Below are 14,951 nucleotides of genomic sequence, written 5' to 3' on the forward strand. Positions count from 1 at the left end.
ATACTTAGAAGTCTAGAAAGAACACTCAACTCAGACCTTTTTTCTTCCCTAGAAGAGTGAATTCAGAAACTTTTGAGTCCACCACATAGTGGTTTTCTGGTTAAGATGTAAAACTTTGGTCCCTCCTCCCTCACAGAGGTTTTAACGCCTGTGAAAACACAAACAGATGGGTAGGAAAGTTGGTATTGTTAACAGTTTAGGAGATTTTTCCAACTCCCTTGCTGAGGGCATAGATCCAGCTGGGGAAATCTTTAAAGGGCTGGACTCGTTTCTATTTTTTCCATCTAAAACACTTGGACTTTTTCAGGTTTATAACAAAGCTCACAAAAATGCTAAAGCTTAAAGGAGAATTGCGATCAGCCAAGGGACTGAAAGATGAGGTAAGCCTCCCAACTGCCTACATATGTGAAGGTGAACCTTTGTTGGGAGGGATTTCTTTCAAACTCCATGCCTCCAAATTCCAGGTATACCCATCATAAAATACCATGGACAGAGCAAGCCACAGAACAAAGATTTAAGGGCCCAGATTTAAGCCTTAGCAATTCTGAGTTCACATCTAACAGCCAAGTGGCCTGGACCATGCTGTCCACTTTCTCTGAGCCTCCTTTGCCTGGCCTCAGGAGTATACATGATGAGTACCTATTTCAAATGCTTGCTAGGTAGATTTCCAGGCACTGTGTGTAAAAAGCACCTAATAGACATTTTCTATGGTTGCCAACATTTCATTTTATCTAGTAGAATATGGAAATGGCGTTTTCTGCTTTGTACAATAGTTGGCCAAATTCTATGCATGTATTCCTTCATTGTTCCATAAAAGACGGAAAAGGTCTGTTGGGATAAGTATAGAGATGTCTCACGTTGACATGTGCTTCTGCCAAGAAGTAAGCTGCTTCTAAAACAAACACCTCTGCTGCTTTCCTGCTGGGTTACTACCGCCATATGGGACTTGCTGCTAGTTCTACTGGGAAGAAGTGTCTGGTATGAATTTTCTAGGCTATTATTTTCAATTAACATATGTCTTCGGAACACCTTCAATGTGCCAGGCATTGTTTTAGGAGTTTGAGGTTCAAAAAGCAAATGAAACAGAGATCCCTGTTCTCCTGGAGCCTGCCCTCTAGTAGAACAGCCCCTTAGGACATAACGGCCTCAAATATGAAGGAACTACTGAGGTGCCAGCCAAAGGTGGCTCATATTTCACGGGTACCCAACCTCTGCTATATACCACGTGCGTCCTAAAGTACCTGCTTGCAAGTGTGCTGGTGTCACCAGATTTAGAACAGTAACATGTCCATATTATTTGCTATGTGAGCAGAGCTGTTTCTAAAATTTGTGCTCACAAGGCAAAACCTTGAATGACTTTCCATTAATTCCCATCAAAAGTAATGCAAAAACTGCAGTGTTTCTCTAAAAGGAAGCTTGGGACCAAAGTCAGCAATGTCAGTACTAGTGTCTGGAATTACTGTTGATAAGTGCAAACTCAATTATCACAAGTCAAATGTAAAAACTCCTGAAGTAATATTAGTTTTTAAGGCTTTCAGATTTTGTAAAATCATATTACATTTATCTATTTATAGGGGCAAGGTGGAGGTCAGAAAACAGCTTCCACCCTGTGGGTCCCCGATCTCAAACTCAGTTCATGAGGTTTGGTGGCCAGCATCATAATCTGCTGAGACATCTTACCAGCCCCAGCTTTCTGCTTCCTAAAGCATAACTCTCACCATAAATTGTTATCTGTCCAGTGGTTGTAGTATTGGTGATAGTTAAAAGTGGTTTTCCATTATTTGTTGAAGATTTATCTTCATCCTTGGACAAATCATTTCCCATAGATGATTACCTGAGTCACCATTTCACTCCAAAGTTACCCTAGAAACTACAACTCCAATTTTTCAAAGCCTTTTTGTTCCAGTCCCCAAACCCCAAGAATGCCACCATTTTGATCTTAGATGTTCTTATCTCTCCAAGCACTGCTGAGTGGAAAGCTTAAACTTGACACAACTCTTACCTGAGAGTAAACATGCAACTATTTGTCGGGCCTTTAAAACTCAGAGCAAAATGTAGTCCCCTCTTGAAATACGTGTTTGAGGAGGCAAGCTAATTGACAAAAGGCTCGTTTAATCAACACAGAATTCACTCTCATTAAATAGCTTATTTTCTGTGATCATGGAAGCAGCTGCAGTGTTAACACTGTTTTGCCTGTGAGTTGGTAGCTCGGCCAATGGCATGTGCTTCTGGGCAGAGTAGCCGGCTTGGAATCGTATGTAGTAGAACTGGGTATCTGAGTCCACAGCTTCTGGAAATGAAACCTCATCTAACAGCAGAGATTTGCTTTTTCAGCCGTCACCTACAACTTCAGATCCAGAATGGCGTCAGACAGCACCCAAAGATCAACAGTACAACTGTTGGTCCCTCTCCTGCCCCTAATACTGCTTACAGAGCTGTGGTTGATGAAATGTCAGATTAAATCTATGCCTAATGCATATTGACACTCTAAAGGCATCTGCCTGGAATTCATTCTCCATAAAGTACATAGGATTATAAGTAGTTCACAGCTAATGTCTTGTACAAGGTATTAGGAAAAAATGAGATCTACTAGGACCCCAGAAAAACTCACCTTTCTTGAGTTTCTGAGCACAGCCTCTTCTCACAACTAACTGTATTAAAAATGGATGGTGGGGGGGCATCTCATTGCTCTTCATGTGCGTTCATTCCTGCTCTGATACCTCAAGAGCTCAATGACTTGCTGTTTGGGAATGAACAGTTACATTTTTTATTTTAGAAGCAAATTTCATCTGACATCTAGCAAAACATATTTGTTATTCAACTGGTCTAGGGAAACTTCAGAGGAAGATGATTTATCCTAAACCTCTTGTTTTATGAATGAAGACATTTCCTCAGAGACTCCAAGTTAACCCTAAATATCCAAATTAGATGATGTTGAAGGCCTAGCTCTGAAGTCCTGGTGGTAGAGAAGAAAGGGGTAACTTTAGGCTTTCTACTCAGAGGGTAGTCCAACTGGAGAGAGCGGCTGTTTTCACTAGCTTGAGAGAGTGCATGAAATGGTTAGCTTGAGGAAGCCCAAGTTGTGTCTTATTGGCTTTGCAGTAATGAGTCCTCAGTGGATGGGGCGCCATCCCCAGAAACCCTAGATCATGGTCCTCACCTTAAGACGAAATCGGCATCACGGTGAGGGTGCAGAGCATTCTCAGACTCTCCCGTAGGGCAAGCATGGCATTGTCACCCAATTCACAGATGACATAAATGCTCTTGTAGCCAGAGAGGAGGGGACCCTGTGTGTCCAACTCCCCCGTGAGCTTCCACGCCACCCCTTGTGCCGCAGCCGTGAGAAAAAGGCATCTAAGATGCCGGGGTGAAGCAGCTGCTCCCTTTCGGGACCACGGATTTTGTTTTCAAGTTAGAAAACAGTGTCTGCATGCCAATTTTTTAAAACCACTCTCCACACATTCTCCTAAGAGAGTCCCTGGTAATTGTCTTAATGGTAATTACATGCTTGGGGCAGTTGACATCCACTGTTATTTTTCTTAAAGTGAGGAGTGAGGGACAGGAGCTAGAAAGGAGGAGGGAGAGGTTTGAGATAATGAAATCCTTTTAATGACAGAGCCATGCCGTTAACCTAATTAAACTGTAAAGTGGGGGGGAACCTGCAGGTACTAAATGGAAATGAAGACGTGAATCAGCTGAGACAGCAGTACTTCTGGGAACCATCTGGATTCCGGGTACTCTGACATTGTGGTTCCGGGTCCCACGCTGTCCTCTGGCCCACCTTGGCCTTGTTCAAGGGTCTCCTAAACGGACTTGTCCACTAATGCCTGATTTACTAGGTCCATCTGAGGTCTCTAGTTCCCATGGGAGTGTGTTCTGTGTAGCTCATGAATTTCAGAAGCCACGTCAGTGTGACAGGGTGGCGGAACCCTGGTTCCATGGGTGATGCCCTGGGCCTCCTCCTAACCAGATGTGCGGCTTTGGAGCAGCAGCTCAGATCCCTGCCCCATCACTGTGTGTCCTTCCCTGAGTTCCTCTTCAAACAGCTGCTTTAAGACCACTGAGGTCACCTCACCAGAGGGCTGGAAGTGCTTGGGAGCTCCCATCCCACGGTGCAGCCTTTGGCCACTACATCACTGGAGTAGACTTTGACGGCTCAGCTCTCATTCCCACTAATCAAGATCGACTCTGAGATGTAATTATACTCTGCAGTCTCCTGTAGGATCAGGCAAACGTCACCCAGAGGCCCTTTGTGTAACTGGACCCCTTACGGAGTCTCTGCCCCTTCTCTCTTTGGCTTCCCAGCCCCACCTTCCTGACCTGTTGGCTGGTGTCTTGAGAGTCTCTTTCTTCCTTCCCTCATGAACATGATGGAGAGCAGTACAGTGATAGAATGAAGCCTGCAGAGGTTCAGAGTGCTCCTGCTGAGTTCTTCTCCCACTACCGCCACCACCCACCCTGGAAAGTGGCATCAGGAGCTGATAGACAGCCCACCCCCCTGCCACTGCTCTGTACCCAGCCCCCTCCCCACCCAGCTTGCTACTCTCCACACACTTGGTTTTGATCTCAGTCACTACTCTCCACCCTGACCTACCAACAATTAGCTAACCCCTCTAACTCCTAATCAAAGACAGGGGATCTTACTGATCAGGCCAGGCCTTTCTCTTGTTCTCCCAATGGTGAAGCCTTGTAAAGAAAAGCACTAAGTTAATAGGCAGGGGGAGGGGGACGGTTAATGGATAAAGAGAAAGTTAAGAGACTTCAGAATCCCTCATCAACTCTATCACTGATTCGCTGTCGCCTTGACAAGTTCATCTGACATCTCGATATGTTTATTTCATCAGTGGCAGAACCATTAATATTTATAGACAGTTCTCTGGGTGCCTGGAATCATTCTAGGCACTGACTTCCTCTCGAAAACCAGGGGAATTGTCTGATGCACCCACAGCAGCGTGGCGAAGATTAATTAATATAAATAAGTAATTGTCTGAATAACGTGGGGCACTCAGACACCTCACAAATGGATCCTGTGTAAATGTTGCCCGGGATGAGTAATAACAGTGGAGGTGTGATGAACGAATTTCCAGCAAATTCAGCTCCCTGTCAACCTGTTAAGTGAAGGAAAGCAAGTGTTTTCTCGGTCGTTCATAATGGATGCCTTTGTTTGTCTGGCTGCCTAGGCCGGGGAGAGAGACAGAGAGGTGAACAACCTGAACAGCAAGCTCTTGAGCCTGCAGCTCGACATCAAGAATCTCCATGACGTCTGCAAGAGGCAGGGGAAGACCTTGCAAGAGAACCAGCTGTGTGTGGAGGAAGCCATGATGAATAACAGTCACGTAAGGCACCGGGCAGCTGCCACCTGCCTCAGTCCCCTTGACTGCTCTAGCTTATTTTCATGGGAACAAAAGAAAGTTCTCCTGTGGGTCACTCAGAGTGCTAGCTGAGCAAGCAGTGAGAGAACTAAATGTACCACACACACCCTGACACAGAAGAGATTATTCCTGTCTTTGGGATTTTCCGATCTAGCTGTTTCCAGCACTATCGAAATACTGAATATTATCTTTTTCCCTCTCTGGATTTAGCGCATCCTGAAAACACTAGATCACGGTGATATAAGGATGGGTCTTGGGCAAACTGCCCAGTGAGCCATGGCAATGAGAGCCACTGCAGCTAGTCTGAGGTGTCTCTCTGCATCAGTTGACAGGTGTTCTTAATGCCACAATGATGCCTCACTGCCCGGGAGCTGTTCTTCCAAAGGCTAGAATCCAGTCCTTCAATAGCCAAGTGCCAGGGAGTCCTCAACCAGTAACAAATGGGGAAAAGATTGATCAAAAACTACATCCCTTTCCCCTTAGTCCACGTTAACTCAAGGCTGGCTCTTTGCTCTCTCCCAGAGTTCCTCAGTGGGACTGAGCCCAGTGGACCAGTCATAACAAGCTTAACTTGTTCTCTCCCTTCCTGAGTTTTCTATAACCACCTCCCACATAAACTGCTTGACACTCAGTGCCTTGTTACAGGGCCTGACTTCACAGCCCAAGCAAGTCACTTGGTAACCCATACCCTATTTGAGTGTGAAAAGGCAGACCTCACAGCGTGCCGGTCTTTCTCAAGACTGACTTTGAACTAACACTAACCTATAGGTCTAGAGAGTTCACCAACTGAGCAATTTCACTTCAACCTGAGGTTCTCTTTCTCTTAGGAAACCCTAAACCTGAAATGTTTAAGCCAGTCTCTAAATTTATTGACATAAATTTGGGGACCAGATGGAATGATTTCTGAGAATTCTTTACTGTGGCCACTTTTCCTTTTTATAAACCGAGTTCCATGCAAACATAAAGCAGTTACTGGTTGCGCGGGCCCTTGCCGAATCCCTGGGTTAGACCCTCAGCTCCTGTGTAGGTAGCCGCCACACGTTCCTGGTGCTCAAGGACCTGGTCTCTCCTCACTCTATCTGTTAGCATACTCCCAGGATGCACCACTTCACAATATAAACCACACATTGTTCTCTGAAGCTGCCTGAATATGCTACCAGCAATGCAATTCCACCTCATCTTACTGACCTTGCCACCCTTCCTCAGGAAGTCACAGAAAGAGGAAACAATCCACTAGGTTTCCTAAATCAATCTCAGGAAGAAGATCATCATTTATTTCTTTCTAAATATTAACATTTTAGGATATTTCCACTACTGCTATCATGAGTTTACTTACCACCCCAGTCAGAGAAAGCCACTCGGTTTATAAATGTATCTGGCAACTTAGAGGGAGAAAGGCATTAAATTGCATTTTATTATTCTAATTGCCCAGAAGAAGGTCTAACAGCTTGAGACAAGCTTTAAAACAAGCTCTTTTTTTTCCCCTAGCACTTAGTGCAAAATTTAAATTGCAGACTACGCATACAAATACACAATTACATGGAGCCCTACACTCATCTCCTCAAAACCCCTTTAAAACCTGCCGTCCATGGAGAATGTACTGTGTTGACAAAGGAGAAACACCAGGCTTTCTGGGATTTTGAGTAATACTGATGAGGAGCTGGGGAAATAGGCAGGAGGTCATAATTCAGAACCATATTGAGGGGAGAAAAGTAAAATATTATATCAGATGTTATGTGTAACAAAAGAAATAGAAGGAGAGAGAGAGAGCAGATGGAAGAGAAAGTGTGTGACCCTGTAAATCAAAGAATACAGACTCAAAACCCAGGAGCAGAGCAGAGGTTGTGGCAAGAGAATGAGGTTCTTGGGCTCGAGAGATGACTCAGCCATTAAGAGCATACTGCTCTTTCAGAAGACTGAGCTGATTCCCAGTGCAGGGCAGCTCACAGGCTCTTGTAACTCCAGCTCCAGGGTGCCTGACGTCCTCTTCTCACCTCCATGTGTACTGCAGTCATCTTCACAAACTCACACTCAGAAACATATAACCATAATTACAATTTAAAAGAGAATCTTTGGGCGGAGGGGTGGAGGGTAGGGGGGGGGGTAAGACAGTGTTTCTCTGTATAACAGTCCTAACTGTCCTGGAATTCTTTGTAGACCAGGTTGGCCTCGAACTCACAGAGATCCTCCTGACTCTGCCTCCTGAGTGCTGGGATTAAAGGTGTGTGCCACCATGCCTGGCATAATTTTTTTAAGATAGGGAATTATTTTAAAGTAGGGTACCCAGGGTGCAGAACTTATGGGCACTTCACCCTTTGGGTACCAACCTGCACTTGCCTGACCCTGAGATTGAATAACTCCTTCAATTTATACCTTATCCCCCTCACTCTAGTCAAAGAGTGACTCCAGGTAAAAGAAGAAAAAGAACAACAAAGATATTAAAATAACATTATGATCAAAGGCTGGGTGCTGTGGCACACACCTGAAATCCCAGAGCTCGGAAGCTGGAGGCAGGGGGATTACCAGCCTAAGACCATCCTGGCCTATGTAGCAAAATCTAGACTAGCCTGAGTTATACAGTAAGACACGTCTCTGAAACAAGTCAAAAGCTGGAGAGACAGCTCCGTAGGTGAAGTGCCTGGTGCGCAAGCATGGGGACCTGGGTTTGAATCCTCAGAACTCGTAGAAAAAGACTCATATGAAAGGATGTGGCAGTGCACGTCGACAATCTCAGCACTGGGGGGGGACGGGGGGGAGGCAAAACAAGCCCTGGGCCTTGCTAGCCAGCCAGTCAAGTTGAATAGGAAAGCACACGTTGGTGAAAGACTGTTTCTCCAAAAACAAGCTGCGCAGAAACCGAGGAAGATGTCTGACATCAACTTCTAGCCTCCACACAAATGCACACAGACGTGCATATTCAGAAACACACACACACACACACACACACACACACACACACACACACACACACACACACAAAGCTGAAACCAAATAACTAACATTAAATCAGAAAAGGGAGAGCCTTTGTAACAATTTACCCAGCTTTTATTCACTGGTGGAGGCATGGGGACTATACCTATGGAATGGAACTCTTATTGTTGAACTAATCTTGGAGATGGATGGAGGGCACCATTTTTAGTATAAAAATATATAAAGCAAATGTTATTCTTTCAAGTAAAGGTAATTAGTTGAATATCTAAAGATTGGTAGAAGCCTGGTGAGCATTATCACACAATATCATTTTGAACCATTGGTAATGAGAGCAATTTTAATGAATTTGCTAAATGCAATGTGTGGCCCTGAATTGGATCATGGAGCAGAAAATAAAAATTAATGGAAAAATATGCAACATTCGAAAGCTGTATCTAGTTTCATTCCTAATAATCTACCAGCGTTAATTTCTTAGTGTGGCTGCATAAGAAGGCAGCTTTGGGACAATGTAAAGGAGGAGCTGTGAGAAATTTGTCCTACTTTTGGCATTTGTCTGGGAATAGAAAATCATTCCAAAATAGCTTTCAAAAAATGGATCCCATGTAAGCAGGGGTCTGGTGAGAAAAATGTCTAAACCACAAACACTCATTTTAATAAAATGCCTGCCACTGAATACAACAAGAAAGGTGCACGTAGCTCATAGGTAACATAGGAAGTAACGGACAAGCCTCTCTAGTGATAAAGAAGGTTAACATGGAGCTCCAAGGATATATCTCACTCAACACCTCAAAGACAGGAAAAGAAGTTCATGGCAACGACTGGGGGAAAGACAGCGAAATTCTAAGTTCTTAAATGAATAAAGAAAACCATCAGGGACACAGTTATCAGAACAATGCCAACCTGTGACAGCAGAGCATGCAAGCCTGAAGAGGGAATAAATGGTTAAAAGGTATTTTGAAAAGCCGGCTTTAGGCAAATCAGCAGGACCTGATGACATTCTTCTAAGAGTGCTTAAGGACTTGGCAGCTGTTATTACATGGCTGCGAGTGATTATTTTTGAGAACTCAAGAGGATAAAGAAAGTCCCTGTAGACTGAAAAAGGGTAAATGAAGTGCTCATCTTTTTAAAAAGGGAGAAAGGACAATCCTGGTAATTATAGACCCGTCAGCCTCCCTTCAGTATCAGGGAAAATATAGAACTTAACATCAATCAATTAGCATCAACTTCAAAAGCACAAAGTATTGGGTGGAAACCAATGTGACTTTTCAAAAAACGAATCATGCCAGGCCAATTAATTTCCTCTGTGATCAAGTGGCCTCGTAGGCAAGGAAGGAGAACTAGTTATAATCTCTTTGACCACAGTGGGGCTGTAGGGTTGACGAAATATGGAAACAGGTTCCTATGGGCAACCAAAGATCTCCAGCTTTTCATGTGGCTGAAAACAGGACAGAAATCTGGCTGAGAAATCTGGTTGACCAGATGGCCTCCAGAGTCACCTCCAACCCTGGACAGTCACCTAAAGAGCTAGTATTACTTCCTTAAAGACACTTACAACTTGCTTAGTTTTTTTTTTTTTTCTTTCCAGATTCCAAACTAAAAGTCAAGGAAGAATATAAAATCTATATCTTCACTAAAAAAAAGAACTTTTAAGAAAAGAAGACGGGGACTAGGGAGGTGGCTCTGTGGGTGAAAGACTTGCAGTGTCTGTATGGAGATCCCAGCACCCCTGTTAAAGCTGGATGGGGTGGCACACATCTGTAAGCCTAGGACTGGGGAGGGGGAGAAAATGGCAAATTCCTGCAGCTCAGAGCTGGCTTAGTCGAAATGGTGAGCTCCAGACTCAGTAAGAGACCCTGGTTCAAAATATTAAGATGAGAAGTAATTGAGGAAGACACCTGACATCAACCTCTGGCCTCATATGTATTCATAACTATATGCACACACACACACACACACACACACACACACACACACACACACAAAGTGTAGTGATGACTTTCTGAATCTGCCCTTTGTCAAACATATAAGTAAACTATGTATTTCTTATTTATCAAGAGTTAAGAAAATAAGCTTTTAAACATGTAAGGACAAATAAGCAGGAATTTAGCAGTTCTGAACTAATTTTAGGCATTTCTCCTCATCTTTAAAATTTGGTTTCTCCAAACCCATAGGCATCTATAATATGCAAATTTCTAAAATTCCTATCCCATAAAGTTCCAGTTGCTCTGTGGATTTAAGCAGCTCTTGGGTCTTCCTAATCAGTGGCATTAGTCCAGGTGTTACATTTGTTATGTAGGACAAGAGTTCCAAACACTCCCATTATCTGACTGTCCTATCATGCTACCTCCAACTAAAGTGAAATCCAGAAATACTCCACATGACCTGTGAGGAAGAGAAACGACTCACAGTTCATTAGTATTGCAGCCAGGATGTAGAGCTTCATATGCAGCACTCAGGAAAAGACATTTTATACCCACAGGAAGCTTCAAAACCAATGAGCAATTCTGAACTCTCCTGGATCCCCAGGTGCAGGGAGGAAAAGCCTAAAGACAATTTTGCTCCTTTCAAACAAAGAATGCTTTTCTCATTCTTTCGGGCGGTGGAGAGAAAAGTGGAGACATCAGAAAAGCAAGATGAACGAAGAAATAAACACAAGGAGACGGCAGCTAGTCTTTAGCTGGGGCCTGTGTCCAGCGGCAGAGAGGCTGATCCAAACCCTGTTACACACTAGATCTGTGGTCTTCACCATCAGCAATAGGCTCACCTTCAAAAAAGCCAAGAGAAAAAATGATTTGAGCCATAGGAGACTTGGGGGTATTTTCTTCACTGAAGCGAGTCCCTCAAAAGCAACTCTAACCCAAAATGTTCACACCCCATTTTAGCTCAGTCCACATTAAGTAGCTGCAATAACTTTTTTTCTATATAGCTCCCAATAGCCCCCCATCTGTATAGACAAGAGGATCTAGGTTCCTAGAGACTTCCCTGTACAGACATTTGTGTGCCTGTGTGTAGTATATACAGAGAGAAAGACAGAGACAGAGAGAGACAGAGAGACAGACAGAGAGGGGAGAGGAGACAGAGAGAGGAGACAGAGATGGAAAGGGAGACAGAGACAAACAGAGAGCAACAGAGTCACACCCACCCACGTGCATGCCCAACTCCCTCGTCTCCAAACTTCATTTACAATTGAGTTGTGAGAACAGCAACACTCTTAGCTTGGGAAGACTGAGAGCCCCTAACAGTATTCTATCTAGACATAGCAACTGCAGCTAGGTGCTGCAGATTTCATCTTTGTTTGAGAAGTCTCATCCCCTTCCTTGCAGCTGCATTCATGAGTTACTTGGGCCAAACATTTACCCTGTCGTTGCTGAATGTTTCTTTTGCCTGGTGACAATAGTGGTCCATTTCTTGTCCATCTTCTTAATTCTGAGGCATGTGGGTGAAGTAAATTTCAAAGGGGGCTGGGAAAGAGTAACTCTGACTGGGCGGACACAGTCAGCGTTTGTCTTGGTGGTTCTGAGCTGCGCTGTCTTTACCTCATCCCGCCACCACCACCCTTCTCACTTGAAATTTCTCTCCTTAGGATCTCAGCTAAATTTCATTAAAACACCATCACTCCAGTGACTCAGGCTGACCTGCTAAAGTCACTCTGTCTGGACAACCATGATTCCCCCCGCCCAGTCTAACATCTAAATCAGCAGTGAATTCTGAAGGCTCCATTTTCAAAACGTATCTAGAATCTGTTTCTCCTAACCTCCACTGCTACAGCATTGTTCCACGCCACTCTCTCCTTGCCTGGATTCTTCCAACAGCCACTTTCTGTGGGCTTTCTCTGCTCCTGTTTTGCTTTCTTACAGGTGACCTTCAGTAGAACACGCCATGTGTCCTCTGTAAACACTATGAAAGATCATGGAACTCCCTTCACAATATTTTACATGGGGCTGTCATCTCTTGCAGGAAGCTAAGGACTTCACCATGGCCTACCTACCTACAGGACCTGGTGTCTTTTTCTCACCTCCTCTGGCACCATTTCTCTGCTTCAGCAGAGCACAGTGGCTGGAGCATCTCCAGGGATCCTCAAACACCACCAGACAGATGTGCACCTTCTTGTCTGTAACAGACTTGCTAATATCTTTCTCTGGAACATCCCTGCTACATGGCTCTAGCATTCTTCTTTTGCTTCCTTCCTATTTGGACTCAACTTGTCTATGAACTTTTCCATCAAAACTTTTATTATGCAATGATGAACTACTCCACCCTGCCTGTCTCTTCTTCCTGTCTGCTTTGCAGTACTTTTTGCCCACAATTAACTTTACCATTCTCCTCTCTCTCTCTCTCTCTCTCTCTCTCTCTCTCTCTCTCTCTCTCTCTCTCTCTCTCTCTCTCTCTCTCTCGGAGGTATGCATGTGTGTGTAGAATGCACATGTGCAGATATTTATACTGTAGAGGCCACATGAGATGTCTTCCACTATCCCTCTCTACTTTATCTCTTGAGATGGGTCTCTCACTGAATCTAAGGATCACTGATTGGCTAGACTGGCTGGCTAACAACACTGAATCTAAGGATCACTGATTGGCTAGACTGGCTGGCTAACAACACTGAATCTAAGGATCACTGATTGGCTAGACTGTCTGGCTAACAAGTCTGGGCAGTCTGTCTATCCACCTGTCTCTACTCTCTCCCCACATAACCAGTGCTATGCTACAGATTCTGATGACAATGCTTGGCTTTCATGGCTTCTGGGGATCTGACCTCAGGCCTTTATGCTCAGACAGCAGACTCTTCACTCACTGAGCCGTCTCCACAGCCCACTCTCATAATTCTACACATATAGTACAATTATCAAGTTGCATACTTGTCAATGGCAAGATTTTATCATTTACAAATTATTAAACTTCATTGAAACTGTAGAAACATTATTTTTAATGCCTTGAGTCCCCGAGACTGAAAACAATGTAGCTATTGTTGTGCCTGTTGGTAGTCTCCCAGAACCTAAAGGTAAAACCCTCTTGCTGGACACACCACAGCGGTGCATAGGGGAAGTTAGTGGGGGGCTGTTACCCCTTTTCCATCCTCCAAGTCAGTCTTCCTCCCTACAAAGTCCCAGACAGGCCTGGAAACCATAATGGAGAGCAGGCCAAGCTGTAATGACACCATGGAAATGCAGTCTCCCAGTGTCCGGTGGCCCTAGACATGGACCAGGACAGAATTTGGATCGGCCAAGGCTGCCCGATGTGCATGACAGATGCATGACTGGAAACTCGCGCACAGTGGTTCATGTTAAGGTCCCATATACCAACTCATCTGACTGCCCTCCTTCGCATGGCACAAGTTGCACATAAAGAAACGTGTCTGAGCATAGAAAGACAGCCCACCATTGAGCTAGGCTAGGCTGCAGGTAATACTCTACTTACTGCCTTGCCCATCAGCTTTCATCCAGTGAACTTAATAAACAAAAAAACATTTTTTTAAGATCCTAGTGCTGGACATACCACGTCCTTTGACACAGGACTTGGAGGAATTGAGCTAGCACTGACATGGAAGGTGCCATGTGAAGCGCCAAGGGAAAAAGGCAGCCAATGGTCCTACAGAGCTGGAAAACCTACCAACTGCGGCGATCACCAGCCCAACAAGACGTCTTCAACGGAGCAATGGTGGCACTTCTATCTTGTGGGTAACCAAGAGCTAACTGAACCGAAGGCTCACCCGATGGGAAGGAATTTGATGTCTGCTACCGCAAACCTAGCCAACTACCTTTGGTTAGACATCAAAGACCCTAGAGAAAACCCTACTGCCATCTTCCTAAACCAATATCACTTCTAACTGTATTCTAAAGTGCAGCTCTCATCCCTCATCAGAGAAACTTCTTTTTGCAGCAGATAGTAACTATTACAGAGATCCACATCTTGGCAAAACGTGGAGAACAAGTGACCCTAGTCTTGGACCAGGACTGAATTTGACTCAAACAGGACTACCCTAATTTGCATGACAGAGACTGTGGGGTGCCAAGCGATAGATACCTACAATGCACCCCTACACCTAAGGCTTGGGATGAATCATCAAAGAGAAGGTGGGAAGATTATAAGAGGCAGGGGCCCAGGACAGCTGTTATGAGATCCTGTCTTCTAGATAAGACCAGCAAGTTGCACTTAGGAGACGTCAACAGTATGGCTGCTTCAGTAAGACCTGACAATGGCAACACCAGTTTATATGCAACATGGATGAGAGAAATTTTACAAGACCCTCCCCTAGCTGAAGAGCTACAGCCTATCAAGGGCTGCTGAGAAGAAGAACCAGTTATCTCCATGGACAAGACCCCTGATAGGCTTTCCTATCCCAAGTACATGGCCTAAACACATACAAATACAAGCAACACTAAATGGACTCAGTAGGTCAGATGGATGGATAGATAAGTAGATAGTAGATAGGTAGATAGATAGATAGATAGATAGATAGATAGATAGATAGATAGATAGATAGATGACAGATAGAATAATAATAATTAAAGAATAAGAGATCATAAATTTGAGAGGGAGTAGAGACACATGGGAGGGAATGGAGGGGAAGACAGAGGGGTGAAAATGATGTAAATACAGTACTCATATATGGAAAAAGTAAAATATATATATATAAGTTTAAAAAAGAGA

At 44.2% G+C, this 14,951-nt stretch overlaps 1 protein-coding gene across 3 annotated transcripts in view; it reads left to right on the forward strand.

Annotated features, from left to right (window-relative positions):
- Pmfbp1 (polyamine modulated factor 1 binding protein 1) overlaps nt 1-14,951 on the forward strand; it is a 48,785-nt gene that overhangs the window by 890 nt on the left and 32,944 nt on the right. For all 3 annotated transcript variants that reach the window (XM_015992953.3, XM_042277671.2, XM_076572130.1), the window contains exons 2-3: nt 308-380; nt 5,181-5,336. In XM_015992953.3, the coding sequence (XP_015848439.1) occupies nt 330-380; nt 5,181-5,336 (207 nt within the window). In that variant the 5' untranslated portion in view covers nt 308-329. The remainder of the gene's footprint in view (nt 1-307; nt 381-5,180; nt 5,337-14,951) is intronic.

The sequence above is a fragment of the Peromyscus maniculatus genome, chromosome 5, assembly GCF_049852395.1.
Source record: "Peromyscus maniculatus bairdii isolate BWxNUB_F1_BW_parent chromosome 5, HU_Pman_BW_mat_3.1, whole genome shotgun sequence".
NCBI classification, from domain to species: Eukaryota; Metazoa; Chordata; class Mammalia; order Rodentia; family Cricetidae; genus Peromyscus; species Peromyscus maniculatus.